Source organism: Cydia splendana, chromosome 6 (assembly GCF_910591565.1).
Source record: "Cydia splendana chromosome 6, ilCydSple1.2, whole genome shotgun sequence".
Lineage (NCBI taxonomy): Eukaryota > Metazoa > Arthropoda > Insecta > Lepidoptera > Tortricidae > Cydia > Cydia splendana.
In genome coordinates, this window is record NC_085965.1 from 2,603,749 (window position 1) to 2,619,550 (window position 15,802).

Genomic DNA, 15,802 nt, shown 5'->3' on the forward strand with positions numbered 1-15,802 from the left:
AATTTGAATTTCAAACCCTTTTATTCTATCATCTGACCATCTTTTGTATTGTCTGCCTCTTTTTCTTTTTGTGTTGTAGCGTGGGGTCCACTCAGTCAGTATGTTTGACCACTTCTGCTTTTCCCTGAGCATGTGGCCCGCCCACTTCCATTTTAGAGTTTTTGATTTTAGAGTAACATCTTCTAATTTTGTGACCTCTCTTATTTCTGTGGCCCGTTTTCTGTCTCTTTTTGTTATACATACTACTAAACTAAGTTAATGAGTATATCAAATGATTTAGAATAATATTACGGCACGGTATGTATGGTGTGGGTAGCAGAAATATTCTAAATGTAATTTATTTAACTTCCAACGTATTACATTTTCACGAATTAAACTTAATTCCACAAAAGGAAACCACAAAGTAGATGAAAACATTAGGTACCTGATCAAATAATGTAGGTTAAAGTGAGGTCGTTCAGTGACAGATCCAGGTGGTTTTGTATTTGGTTGGTTAATCAATAAATGTTATAACTACCCGAAAATGTACAAATTATTTGTTTACTTTTATTTAAGTACCTAAAGATACAGAGTTGACTTTAAGGCAAAGCAAAGAGACATTATCTTAATTTAAGGTGACTGGTGACCGAAGAACTAGCCGCTTCCTCGCAGAACGTATTCAGCATTGCGACACAGCGAGGAACTGCCGCCAGCATCCTTGGTACAAATGCCTCCAGGGCCTATTTCAGATTTAAGCTAGTTATTAATTTAGTTTAGTAGTACCACTGTATATATCTTTTATGTAAATAAACATTATATTCATTCTTAATTCATTCTTATATCAATCAGATTTCATTATTTTCAACGCTGACCTGTTCAAGCGCCTCCTGGGTGACCTTGAGAATGGCCTCGGCCTGCCTCGTGAACTGCGAGTTGAGTCCGTTGTAGGCCTTGCAGTTGTCTACAATAAGTTGGATGTCGCGCAGAAACTCCGCGCGGCTGTGGTACTTGTGAGCTGTGAAAACACACTTTACAGTGCATATGGTGCTACTTTACCGCACTAGTGCGATAATTAGCACATTACGTAACTATGTCGAAAATTTAAAGCCATGTTTTATACCTTTAAACGAGCAATTTTTGTATATATAGATTTCGGGTTGCTCGGAAACGGCTCAAACAATTTCGATTAAATTTGCTACATGGGGGTTTTCGGGGGCAAAAAATCGATCTAGTTAGGTCTTAGCTCTGGAAAAACGCGCTTTTTTGAGTTTTTATGTTTTATATGAGGTATATTCAAGTTGTCGAGTAGACCACAACTTGCATCCAACAATAGTAACCTTGAATAATTTTACGGTTTATGGCTCCTCTTCACGTTGGGCCAACGCCAACGCCAACGAGGGACGCATTTATGCGTTAGAGGGAGATATTGCTATCTCATTCTACCGCATCGCTGCGTCCCTCGTTGGCGTTGGCGTTGGCCCAACGTGAAGAGGAGCCATTAGACTCACTTGTTTTTAGTCACTCGTGTAGTGGACATACTTAGTGAGTTCGTGCTGTGTATCGCTACAAGTGTTAGGTGACCCAAGCCCAAACACACCGCTATGCCCGCCTACAATGACAGCGCAAGACCTCCCCCAACCAGTTATCTCGGCGCGCCGCAGCGTGCGGCGCGGCGCGCCGCAGTACGCGATGCACGGCCGTCGTGAACGCTGCTCGCACTGTTAGTGCTTGAGAAACGAGACCTAGGCTCTCCGAAACATGTCGCGCGAGTGACTAAAAACAAGTGAGTCTAAACCGTTAAATTATTGTATGTATTCTGTTATTTATTGAGATTTTTTCAACTTGACGATAGTTCTCAAATTTCTTTTTAAATTATGAAATTTATAAATTTGTAATTTGATTATCATTGTTGACATTGTATAATTATGTTTGCATGCGAAATTATTGACGATCATAATGTAAATTCATATAGATTAGCGTAAGAATAATTTATACTGTAATTTATCATTATGAAATAAATAAACTAAACTAAACTAAACTATTCAATGTTGGTATAGTCTTTCGATTGGTAACTGGCCCGGAGCCACTGAGTGCTGGCGAGTCGAACGAGTCTAAAATCTGTCATCCAGATGCGTAATATAGGCGCGTTATCGGAGAGAGCACCTACACTGGTTTTTTGATCGTTGGACTAGCCCGCGCTCAGGTGCCAATTAGAATAATTACGACCCTTATTTTTGCAGGTAAATAGCACGTGCGGTTTTACTTAACAATAGACAAAGGATTCGCAGTTCGGGGCCAGCTACAAATCTACAGACTATATGTCAGTTTTAATTCGAGTACTAACCTTGTATCTTCTTGCCCATAGTCTCCATATCGATGGGTTTCTTAATGACGTTATAGTAGTCCTTAACTTGCTTCTTGTTAACTGGTTTGAGGAACGGCCAGGCCTCTGGCATCACCTTCAGTTTCGTTGTCAACAAGTTTTCGAGAATGAACGACAATGCCACCTACAGCAACAAAACATTATTATTTATAACCTTAGAGGATATTACCAAACGGAGTAGCCATTAACAGGCGTTCCCCTCTGTCGAAAATAGGCAGCCAATGGTCATACACGTTGGATGGACTGACGTTTACCTGACATAGCTATTTTTACGTTACGTATACATTTGACGTGCCCCTCCCCCGCAAAAATCGGCAGACTGTTTTATTCCGAAAATTACAGACAAGGCGTCTCCGTTTGGTTATCCTCTAAGCATCAGGCGGTCTATCATAAGTTGCGTTCTGGCCCGCGAGTCTATACTTGAAGTCGCTCTAGATGCATGGAGTCGCGCGCGATAAGGCAACTCATGCTAGCATGTCTGGTGGCGACCAGGCGATGGTGAATTGCGACATTCGTTCTGATATATCTGATGGCGACCATTGAGCATTGAAAATTCGTACACGATGCACAGTGCTTTTACAGTTTTCGAATCGCCAAGACAAATATAGTCTGTCAAACCTAATTTGACAGTAAATAAGAACAAAAAAACTATACTCATGCTTTTCTTTTGGTTGATAGTACAAATGCAAGACAAAGACAGTATGATTCCCTGTATACCTATGTTTATAATGAGACAGTCCTTTGACAAACTATACAACATCATTTAATTAAGATAAGTTTTAATATTACCTGATCATTGTCGTCCAGCAGCGGATTGATTTGTTTTTCCAATTTCATCAGCTGTTCCTCTTTCTCAGCCAGTTTCTCTACGCATCTCTGCAGCATCCGTTGCGCCGCCACTGTCAAACTACTTGTCGCCCCTATAATAGATAATAGTACATTATTGTCGAGGCTCGGAAGTAGCTACTTGCAGGCTGAGGATTCGTTTTAAACGGACGACCTTGGGAGTCCGTTTAATTGAATCCGAAGCCAGCAAGTAGCCTTCCAGCCGAGTCATATATAGTGCTTTTCTCAAAAATGGTGCAAGAAATATAAATATCATAGAAATATTTTACAAAAGCAACTTTTTACGTATATATTTTCACAGAAAAAAGTAGAAACAATTGAAAAAATTAGCTTGGCCGCCTTTTTATTTTTTTAATAAAAAAATAGAAGTGTATTTTTCTGCCGAAAATACGCCAACCTATTTGAGACAGCTAAATAGTCGCGGTACTAATCATCTGTTTGGCTGTTTAATGGGCCTGTGCCTTCATTTGATATGGCCATTTCAACTTTTAAAAAGTTTGGAACTCGACAAATAATGGAATTTGTATGCAACATTGCAGTCTCAAAATCGAGACTGCAATGTTTTTAACTTTTTAATTTTTGACTGACCATAAACTACGCGCTTCGCAACCTATTTTTTAAACGGCAAAGTCGACTTTGCCGTCCATTTTTGAGAAAATATAGTTGTAGTTGTAGCTGAAATGGAATTGAGCGGGACATGATGGCGGGCAGAGTGATGGCAGGTGGCCGAAAATGTTAGATTGGTGGCCGCTTTTGGATGAAAGGTGTGCCTGGCGTCCGTTAGCCTGTTGGGTGGGCGACGTTCGGAAGATCGCGGGACACTTCTGTATGATATTAGCCCAGGAGTGGCGTACACGAAGAGAGGCCTATGCTCAGTAGTGGACAACATGACTAAAATTATGATGACGATAATGTAGTTGTTTTTATATACAGGTATATTATGATATATGTAATCACAGCAGGATTTTGAGATTAGTCTTCAGGCTACAAGGCTATCACGGTATTCTTAGTAGTTTGCAGACAGGACACAACGTAAAGTGAGCCGTATTACCGTTGTACAAGGTTGAATTCTCGACGATCTGGTTGACGTCGGCGAGGAAATCCTCTCGGCTATGGTAGTGCTTTTGGCGAAGATTGTCACGGATTGTCTGCAGGTCCATCGGGCGAGATACGATGTGGTAATAGTCTGCTACCAACTAGAAAATAAATCATAACATCAATAACTGTATGTGTACTTATTCAATGAAACCTGTATGAAGTGTTCAAGATTACCTAGTTTACAGCATAGGTCCTAGACTACCTTAAACTTACCTTAGGATTGACGGGTAACAAGAAGGGTTGAACATCGGGTAGATGCCGCATGTGACTCAACACATCCTCCAGAAGCGACGATAAAGTGACCAGTGGGTCAGTTCTTCGTCGCTCGGCCGGTCGTTTGACGAAGTAGTCGCAGGAGTCGCTGAGCGTGCCGCGGCGCTGCTTGCGGCCGCCCGGCCGGCCCTCGCTGCGGCGCCCGCTGCCGCGACGTTTCAACTCGTCGGCGGTTTGCTGAGGACAGAGTATTAAAATAATCAATAATTAATAGACACAGGTTCACTGATTCATGTTATATATCATAAAATCTTAATACATCATCATCATCAATTCAGTTTATTATCGTCCGCAATCATACAAGTTCACTTGTCTTGTTAGCCATCTTATAAAATGCAATTCATAAAGAACGCGCAAGTTTGTATAGGTAACAGCACCAGAGTTGAGGTCACGCACACAACCACGTGTGTATGATATAATGACAATGGAATTTCAGAATTGTTTCCTGTTTTCGAAGGGACAGCAAGTTCAACAACCAAATGCAGACTGACTTAAAGTAGCTTCAAGGAAAATTAATTAGTTTTTTTTATTATTAATCTCAAAAAGGATACATTTTACAACATGTACAAAGCTTAAGAGCGCTATTACATTTCGGCGTTGAGCGAGTTTAGGTATTTTACGCGCTGCGGCAGGCCGTGCGAGCTCAGTATGCCGATCCCTTCTACCACACTCGCACTACAATGATGGATTAAACATTCTTGATCCTTCGCGAAGCATATTGAAATCAACCATAACAACACTAACTGTACTTAACTTTTAAAGTTCTAAAACTGTTATTTGGTAAGTACGAAAATACTAAATGCAGTGCAAATGTACATAGGGACTGTTCATAAATTACGTCATCTATTTTTGACGATTTTTGACCCCCCCCCCTCAAATCATCCAAAAATCAAGCTTCGGATGAATCTGTTTCCTCCTACGTCATGTTACCATCATCCGATGTCCAGACCCCCTCCCCCCCCTCCCACTCCTCCCATTTGAAATGACGTAATTTATGAATAGCCCCATACTCGTACTTATGAAGGTATATTACTCGAAAGAAATTATAGGTACCTACTCGCTTATTTACATGTTTCGTCATTGCATTTGGTACCTATAGGTTGTAAAGTTTGTATCAACGAGGGTTTAAAAACGAACTGGTACTGAGGATCTGATGATGATTAAGGTGGTCACGGATACCAATCAACCATGTAGTAACATGATTAGGCTCGTTTGATTCGTCTCAACAAGATCTTTGACACTGAAGATACACAGGGTCTGATGATGGAGCTGGAAGGTGGCCACGGGTACCAGTCTATCATGTAACTAAACAACTTCGTGTTTGGGCTCGTTTGATTCGTCTCAACAAGATCTTTGACACAAGACAGTACTCAGGGTCTGATGATGGAGCTAGAAGGTACCATTACCAATCAACCATGCAACTAAACCACATCGTGTTTAGGATCGTTTGATTCGTCTCAACAAGATCTTTGACACTAGGTGATACTCAGAGTCTGATGATGGAGCTGGAAGGTGGTCACCGGTACCAATCAACCATGCAACTAAACCACTTCGTGTTTAGGCTCGTTTTATTCGTTTCAACAAGATCTTTGACACAAGATAGTACTCAGGGTCTGATGTTGGAGCCGGAAGGTGGTCACCGGTACCAATCAACCATGCAACTAAACCACTTCGTGTTTAGGCACGTTTTATTCATCTCAACAAGATCTTTGACACAAGGTAGTACTCAGGGTCTGATGATGGAGCGCGAAGGTGGCGACGGGTACCTGTCTATCATCATCAGCTCCATCATCAGACCCTGAGTAGTATCTTGTGTCAAACATCTTATTGCGACGAATCAAACGAGCCCAAACACGAAGTGGTTCAGTTACATGGTAGACTGGTACCCGTGGCCACAGTCCAGCTCCATCATCAGACCCTGAGTACTAACTTGTGTCAAAGATCTTGTTGCGACGAATCGAATGAAGCCAAACACGAAGTGGTTCAGTTACATGGTAGACTGGTACCCGTGGCCACCTTCCAGCTCCATCATCAGATCCTGAGTACTATCTTGTGTCCAAGGTCTTGTTGAGACGAATCAAACGAGCCTAAACACGAAGTGGTTTAGTTGCATGGTTGATTGGTACCGGTGACCACCTTCCGGCTCCAACATCAGACCCTGAGTACTATCTTGTGTCAAAGATCTTATAGAAACGAATAAAACGAGCCTAAACACGAAGTGGTTTAGTGGCATGGTTGATTGGTACCGGTGACCACCTGCCGGCTCCATCATCAGACCCTGAGTACTATCTTGTGTCAAAGATCTTGTTGAGACGAATCAAACGAGCCCAAACACGAAGTGGTTTAGTTGCATGGTTGATTGGTACCGGTGACCACCTTCCGGCTCCATCATCAGACCCTGAGTACTATCTTAAGTCAAAGATCTTGTTGAGACGAATAAAACGAGCCTAAACACGAAGTGGTTTAGTTGCATTGTTGATTGGTACTGGTGACCACCTTCCGGCTCCATCATCAGACCCTGAGTACTATCTTAAGTCAAAGATCTTGTTGAGCCGAATCAAACGAGCCCAAACACGAAGTGGTTTAGTTGCATGGTTGATTGGTACCGGTGACCACCTTCCGGCTCCATCATCAGACCCTGAGTACTATCTTGTGTCAAAGATCTTGTTGAGATGAATAAAACGAGCCTAAACACGAAGTGGTTTAGTTGCATGGTTGATTGGTACCGGTGACCACCTTCCAGCTCCATCATCAGACCCTGAGTACTATCTTGAGTCAAATAAATACATATAGAATGTAATGAATGAATGTGTGTGAATGTATGTTCGTTTCAAATATTTTTAATCCTGTCCGGTAGTTTATTAAACTGTACCATTATAAATTATAATACTATAAAAACAGTGCTAGGATCAAAGTCTCTCGTTGCGGTTTACACGCACACAGTATAGCGTTTTACACGGCGCCCGCCGCACACAATGATAAAAAACCTCGTCGTCGCCGTTGAAAATGTGCGGAGCCGACCGACACACATCCTGCCTCTACAAGCTCTGCCGCGGCACTGAGCTGGCGCAGCGCGCGTCATCGGTAATATAGAGTAGTTTTCAAAAAATTGCCAAAAAATTATAGTAGAATTTTATAAACACTAATGTATACCAACAGTATAAGCAAACGTTGCAGATTGCTTGAGTATGAAAATGACTTCGATATTAAGTAGATTTTCGTAGGAATTGACACTTGTTTCGGAAAGAAAATCGAGTTCGTTTTACTTTGATTTTCTCTTTCTCAAAGGTATGTAGGAAAAATATAGTTTGATATGCCTAAAGTACAGGGTATTAGTAATACAAAATAGCCAGGTTTAGCAGAGTAAAATTCTCAACATTTCCAAATAAGAGCTCGCCATTCAGTGCTTCACGGGGTTTTTCGGAAACGACCATCAGAAAAAAAATCATTACTAATTTAATAAGTCCTTTTTCTAATATTTACAACGATATTTATAAAGATAAGAAGACCCTTTTACTGGAACAAGTACTCATTGTTTCTAATAATGAGCGCAAAGTCCTGAATTTCGTCGACTAGTATCATCAATTTTGCATTATTTCGACTTTTCTTGTAAGAGCGCTCTTAAGAAACTAAAGCCCGTTCTGAGCCATGCCGGGTCCAAAGGTCCCCATCCCACTAGCAGCGTTACCCCGCTGTATGGCAATGGAGACCTGTTGGACAAGCCATGACTCAGAACGGGGGTCATTCCCCTTCTCCCTGAGGCGCTTGCCAAGCTCTCTGAAGAGCTCACGTGCCTCCCGTCCCCAGGGCCCGGCTGTCTCGACAGCGACGGGCACGAAGTCGTAAGTGGCTCCCAAGGCAGAGTATTTTTGTCGCTTGTTTTTGGCGGCAGTCTCTGCCGCCGAGCCTGCCGACTTAGCGGTGTGACGCAGCAAAGGTAGCTTAGATAGCTTCAACATCATGCACTTAACACTTTCGCAACCAGGCAAAATTTCAAACAATACCCCAGAAACCGACAATACTCGCTAGTCGGGCAACGACGTGCAACTCAATGCCGCACGCCGCGAACCCGCTAGTCGGGCAAGCGGCGGACGCTCAGGGCTGTGACAAGTAACTTTCGTATAAGTACGTGGATAAAATTAAATCTGCTGTCTCATCTGTTTAGGCTCCCCGTTTTGTTCTTCTCCTAATTCTAACTCCTATTGATACATACCCGTGTATGCAATTTCACGTAACCAACTAATAAGAATTTTTATTTTGTAATCGCATTAGGTAAAGTAAATAAAAATACAAAGTGAAGTAATAAAATATAATAATCAACTGTACCAACTTTTCGACCACATAATGACATAATAATCAGAAGACTTACAATTTTTTCTGTTAGTGGCAGTGGCAGCCCTGAGGTAGTGAAGATGCAATGCTTGCCCGCCTGTCGGGCACTTCGGCGTCGCGTGTAAGTAAAGTTTACGAGTGCCCGAGAGTCGGGTACGCGGTGTCGAATGTGTTAAATGACATCTTTGTCATTCGTTTATACGCTATCATATTTTGCAATTTATTAATTGTAACTGTGTGTGTAATCATTACCCTCAACTCTCCTGCCGACATACGCGACGTAAGCCATTCCGACTCATTGCCACGAGCGTTATGGACACTTTTGCAAAGAGGAGCAGCCTAAATATTTGTGCTTACCTTCATAACCTTAGTGGGCAGGGTGAGTTTGACACCGTCGACGTATCCGGTGTCTTCTTCATCCGGTTCCGGAATGGGCTCGACGTCCGTTTCCGGGGGAGAGGAGGGTCCCCCTCCCATGGAACCGGTGTACAGAGGACACGCTTTGTTCGTACGCATGTGCCCTACTTGACCGCATGCGCCGCACTGGGAATAAAAAACAAATTAACAGCCTATCTTAAATTAAAATAATATTTTCACTTCTCATGCTCAAAAAGTGCACCTTTAAGTCGTGCGTAGACGACATAAAATCGCATTTTATGTTCTAGAGCATAAAGTAAAATCATCTATTAGGGGTCATACATTAATTACGTCACACGAATTTCTACGTTTTTTGACCCCTCCCCCCCCTTGTCACATTTGGTCACATTTGGCAAACCCCTCCCCCCTAGTGTGACGTCACATTTTTTCTACGAAATCGCCAAATCGAATTAAGTAAGTACCTAAGTATTATTAATATTTTATCAAAATATTTTTGACGATATAAATATTAGTTATTTTATAACCCAAAACTGCTTAGGAAAGAAAATTAAAAGAATAAAAACGATTATCGTTTTAAAAACTTGTTATTTAAATGTACAGCGAATAAAATAATAAAAAAAAAAATCGGTTACTGATGAAGTTAAAGTGACGTCACAAAGTTTGTGTCTCCCCCCTCCCCCATGTCACAATATGTCACATTTTCTTGACCCCCTCCCTCCCCCTAAACGTGTGACGTAATTAATGGATGACCCCTTACGACCCTTATTGACTTAGCAATAAAGTCCAAATTCTGCCATACAAACTGCCAGCCCTGCCGGCGCGCCCCGACCGGCGCTCTCGCGATCGGCGCGCCCCGCGCCTCCGACCGGCCCAAGAACAATTTTCTTTAGTCTTGAATAAATACGTTAAAATAACCTAAAATATTTGATTTTTTGTATATTTTCCTCGCAATCGAAGTGAAAAGCAGAGTGTACAACAAGGGCATAAATGTCCATTTTTACCCTCGTCTACTATTTTGGTGGTAAAATTGCCTCGGGTAAAAATGGGTCACTTTATGCCCTTGTTGTACAATCTACTATTTATATAATCGTGTCATAATATGGAATTTATGTCCTTTGTGGCCTAAGTACGCCACGTGATTTGATATGCAAATTAAGACACTATTGAGTCAAAGAGACTCAGGGACGCAACTGGGGACCGTAGAGCTGGCAGTTGCCTCGCTCGCGTCTTGCAGTTCAGCGGGGTAATGCAGCCAGCATCTTCGGAACCTTACCACAGGGGCCTTTTTATTACAAGCTTTTATTTAGTTTCACCTGTCCCGTTGTCTGTCTGTTATCAAATCTTGCAAGTTAAATTTGATCCACTTCTCGGTTTCCGATTGAGCTGAAATTTTGCATGCATGTATAAATCGGATAACAATGCAATATTATGGTACCATCGAGCTGATCTGATGATGGACACAGGAGGTGGCCATAAGAACTCTGTGATAAAACAACGCAACCTAACTGTGTTTGGGGTTTTTAGAATGCTCTCGATGAGTATTAGTTGTCTGTGGAACGAAAAGTACAGTCAGCGATAAAAACTTGAACCAAAAATGGAATTTTTGCCAAAAATGTTGTAGAGTTAGGTTATTTTTAGCTTGTATTTAGGATAGTTTTTTTATGTATTGTTTCTGACTTCCATGTTCAATAAATCCAGACACTAATGTATACAATGTGGTGGGAATCGAGATTTGGATACATTTTGACGCATTCACTGCCAGCGCGTGCTATGATCTAAGTTTGTAGCCGACATAGACTAGAAATCCTCTAGACGGAGTTTAGAGCAATTATTTCATGAAACCGATGCTGCCAAAAATACTGGGGTGCGGGGGACGAGGTGAGCGAGTCCCGTGCCGTGATTGGTCCGTTCAAAGACAAGGGCGTCACACAAAGACACTCGAAAATGGAGTAAAACTACCGTATATTTGTAGCAGAGGGGGTAGCGCTACTATGCTCAGTCTGGAGGATGTCTTGTCTGTGGTAGCCGTTAACGTATTTTTTTTTTTGTTTTGTACCGAAAAGCGCCTACGAACAGATAACCCGCCTATTGGTAAGTAAGTAAGCACTTTATTGTACGAAAAGAAAGGAATAATGGTTACATCAGATAAAACATAAATGTGTAGTACAAAGGCGAACTTATCCCTAAGAGGGATATTAGGAGCTCACTGGCAGTAAATGAGTTAATAATTTTGACCAATCACGTGGGTTGTCGATTGTACAATCATTACCTTAAGCTTCAAATCCGGTTTCAGCTTAGCGCGCCGACGGGATGGGGTGTGAAGGTCCGGTTCCTGTTTTATCTGGCCCAAAGGTATAAGCCCTGGTGACGCTGATCCCAAATCGTTTGATGATGACATGCTCATACCTGTTATGACAGAAAATGTAAGATAAGAGACACTAGTCGTGATTAAGTCCGCGTAGAAGTTGTTTAACTGCCCCCCACCCCCTTCTCCTTAGTACTTTCGTAATATTATTTCTAATAGGCATATTATTTAGAATAGCAGACGCCACTGGTGATCGTAGAGCTGGCAGCTTTCTCGCACAAACAATAAGTATTGCGATACAGCGAGGAAATGCTGCCAGCACCTACGGCATCATGTCGCAGGGGAATAGTTTTTAGTTATTTATTTTAAGATTCGTTTTATTTATTTTTAGATTTAGTTTTAAAGTTTTATAAGTTAGTTATTTAATTCTGTTTCATTTATAGGTATATTCAGTTTGTAAGTAATTTTAGTTCATTAATTAATAGGCATTAGTAGGATGTCGTACACGTATACTCTGATGTAACCTTTTCATAGTAAACACGTCAGTGGTAAGGGGCTGTCCATAAATTACGTCATCGATTTTTGACGATTTTGGAAAATCATCCAAAAATGCATCAAATGACCCCATTTCCTCCTACTTCATGCTACCGTCATCCGATGTCCAGACCCCCCCCCCCCCCCTCCTAATTTGAAATGACGTAATTTATGAATAGCCCCTAAGCAAGCAAATAGCCTGCCTGATGGTAAGTATTGACTGTAGCTTATGAACCAGCAACTCTTACACAGTCCGTGCGTTCGAGGACAGAAATTTCACACACATAAAAATATGTAGGTAGGTAGTGAACTAAAAAAAACCGGGCAAGTGCGAGTCGGACTCGCGCACGAAGGGTTCCGTACCATAATGCAAAAAAAAAAAACGAAAAAAAAGCAAAAAAAAACGGTCACCCATCCAAGTACTGACCACTCCCGACGTTGCTTAACTTTGGTCAAAAATCACGTTTGTTGTATGGGAGCCCCATTTAAATCTTTATTTTATTCTGTTTTTAGTATTTGTAGGATAGAAGGAATAAGTTGGACTGAAAGAGTTACGAATGAAGCTGTCCTAAACAGAGTGAAAGAAAAGAGAAGTCTAATGAGTGTTATTAAAAATAGAAGAGGAAGAATGATAGGCCACCTGCTACGACACGACCACTTCATCAGAAACATCATAGAAGGGAAAATAAATGGAAAGAGAGGGAGGGGAAGACCAAGGAAGAGTTATATGAGCCAAGTAAAGGAGCATGTAGGGGCCGTGTCGTACCAGGACACTAAGGGGCTGGCTTTGGACCGACCAAGGTGGAGACAACTTCATCACGCTGCACCGACAAGAGCCTAGCTCTTAAATTGAAAGAAAGAAGAAAGTATTTGTTGTTATAGCGGCAACAGAAATACATCATCTGTGAAAATTTCAACTGTCTAGCTATCACGGTTCGTGAGATACAGCCTGGTGACAGACGGACGGACGGACGGACGGACGGACGGACGGACAGCGAAGTCTTAGTAATAGGGTCCCGTTTTACCCTTTGGGTACGGAACCCTAAAAAAGCATTAAATAGGTATTTGAATTTTGGAGTATAATAAAATGCTCACTGTCAGTATTGAATACGCCGGGTGTAGTGACATTACCAGCCAGTCTTTCTCTCTCCTGATTTCGTTTAATACGCCGCAGTTGTTCCTAAAACAATATTTTGTTTATTAGTAGTGATCGCAAAAATACAAATAATATTTAAGATGACAATCATCCAATCGAAATGGCGAGGTGAATCTTTCACATCTGAACTTAGAGCATTTAATAACTGGAGTCGCCTTTAAGAGTTTACCCCTCTGCCGAAAAACTGGCTATTTGTACGTTATGTAGAAATCATGTAGAAATACCAGTACATTTGACGTCCCCTCCCCCGCAAAGATCGGCAGACTGTTTCGTACAGAAAATGACAGCCATGATGTCTCCAGGTACTAAATGCTCTAAGCATCTGAATGACAGATGTGAAAGACTCCGTTCAGACGTAAGTTTTCACGTAAGGTGCAGGAGAGCAATTTCGATTACGGCGAAATTTCAACTAATCGAAATATCTTTTTACATTTATTAACTAGAATGCCATATATGTCCAGATAGCGAAAAAGATGTGTTGTGTGTGACTCTAGTTAATAATGTAAAACATGAAAAATATTTCGATTAGTCGAAATTTTCCCGCAGTCGAAATTCTCCCCTGCACCTTAGTCCTTTGCATACATTCTGTCACTTTGGATATCCTTCCACGTGTTTACTTGTAGTAGTAGTAGTAAAACTCAAAAGACATTAAAAATAATTTTGGATACGCTCCCACGCGTTTACTTGTAGTAGTGGTAAACTCTGTATTGTACAAGTCATATTAAAAATAACAAATTAGTAAGAAATACAAAGGCGAACGTAGGACTTGTCGATTTTCACAACCACTGCCGACATTACGGTATGGTCAGAAGTTTACATACAGTCGAAAGTTTTAATTTATGACCCATTTTGTACCTTGTCACAGTGACAATAGTATGAGGTCTCTAGCGACTTTCATATTGATTTTCACTTTGACAAGGTACGAAATGGATTATAAATGAATACTTTGGACCGTACCTCTCGAACTCGACGTTGATCATTGTAGTTCCTAACAATAGTTTTATAGTCAAAAGTCTTATTTTAAACTGTTTAGACGACAACGGTTTCACTCACTTGAATTTTTAGTCGCTATTGGCGACATGTTTCGGGCCCGTCGGGGGGCCTTCCTCAGGCTCGAGTGCTCGCGGCGGTTGAACTTCGTGCACGGACGCGCCGCCCGCCTCGTCGCTCGTTGCGCGCGCGCCGACGGGCCGGGGGTGGGGGGCGAATAGCGACTAAAAATTCAAGTGAGTGAAACCGTTGTCGTTTAAACAGCCTACCTGAATTCTTCTCTTTTCTCTCTTCATCTCTTCCTTCTGAGTTTCGTCCATAGTGGCGAACTGTCGGATGAAAGCATCGTCTTTAGTCGATCGGATTTTGGTGTAGGCTTCTATAACGGCGGCCTTCCGTACGAACTCGACGCGAGTGTAACGCTGGCCTGACGCGTTGCGGAATGTGCGGACTATGCGGAGGACTCGACCTGGGAAATAAACAGTAAACACATTTTAATTTCTCATGCTCTGAAACTGGGTCATTGTTTATATCTATGAAGTGTGCAGAAAGTGATACGTTTATGCTTTAGGGCTTTTAACTTTCCAAGTACAATTTTCATTCTGATATTTCACCCCATTTCATAAACATAACGATACTTATACGATATAAATAACAAGTAGATGTTAACTAGGGTGAAAGGCACCATTTCTGTCTCGGAATATTACCCACTACTAACCACCCCGACTGCAATGAATGAGTGCCTTTCATCCCTTGGTTAACAATCTACTATATTTAAGACGTATCCTATGGACAATTTTTTGTAATGTTGTAAAAAACCGGGGCATATCGTAGATATTTGTATGCTTGTGTGTTACGACTATATACAAAAAGAATAATTTTTGAAATATTCATTACGCTGTACTGGCTATTTAGTAAACCATTCTCTATGCCCTCAATGACGCGTATGGCTATTAATACGATAAAATGAGAATATAACAGTACCTTGACTGGAAGTCTGCTGTTGATCTTGTTGGTTGATCTGCGGTTTTTTATCTTGGCCGAGAATCATCTTCCTCAGTTCAGCTCTTTCGGCCTCCTCCCTTTCCATAGATAACTGCAAGATAAATATTAAGTTAGTGTACTTTTCTGCAGAATGATAGTATAAGGGCCATATTATAAAGATCTTGCACAATCCTCCAAAAAAATTGTTTTTACGATCTTTTACGACCTTACAATTTTTTCCTATCGATTTGAAATAAAAAACTGACCAACCTGCTCCGTTGTTTTTTTATCAGCCAGCATGTTTTCGAGATTCTTGCCCATCTCTTCCATGTCTGACTCTTCACTGACGGAACTCTCGGCCTCGTCCGTACTAAGAACCTCAGCACTCGCCTCAGCTCACCTCAGCACCATCCCACTACAATCACTACATGCTTCTTTGTTTGAAACGTAATGAAAGAAGGGACCAACCTGTTCCGTAGTTTTCTTATTAGCCAGCATGTTTTCGAGATTCTTGCCCATCTCTTCCATGTCTGACTCTTCACTG

The 15,802-nt window shown here is 41.5% G+C and overlaps 1 protein-coding gene across 1 annotated transcript in view; it reads right to left on the reverse strand.

The window, feature by feature from the left end:
* Nucleotides 1-15,802, reverse strand: part of LOC134791330 (transcription initiation factor TFIID subunit 1) — a 53,691-nt gene that overhangs the window by 16,473 nt on the left and 21,416 nt on the right. Inside the window, exons 21-30 of the mRNA XM_063762346.1 lie at nt 15,259-15,370; nt 14,544-14,743; nt 13,224-13,308; nt 11,559-11,695; nt 9,269-9,454; nt 4,520-4,756; nt 4,260-4,404; nt 3,152-3,282; nt 2,324-2,486; nt 852-994 (exon numbers count right to left, since the gene is read on the reverse strand). Coding sequence (XP_063618416.1) covers nt 852-994; nt 2,324-2,486; nt 3,152-3,282; nt 4,260-4,404; nt 4,520-4,756; nt 9,269-9,454; nt 11,559-11,695; nt 13,224-13,308; nt 14,544-14,743; nt 15,259-15,370 — 1,539 coding nt within the window. The remainder of the gene's footprint in view (nt 1-851; nt 995-2,323; nt 2,487-3,151; nt 3,283-4,259; nt 4,405-4,519; nt 4,757-9,268; nt 9,455-11,558; nt 11,696-13,223; nt 13,309-14,543; nt 14,744-15,258; nt 15,371-15,802) is intronic.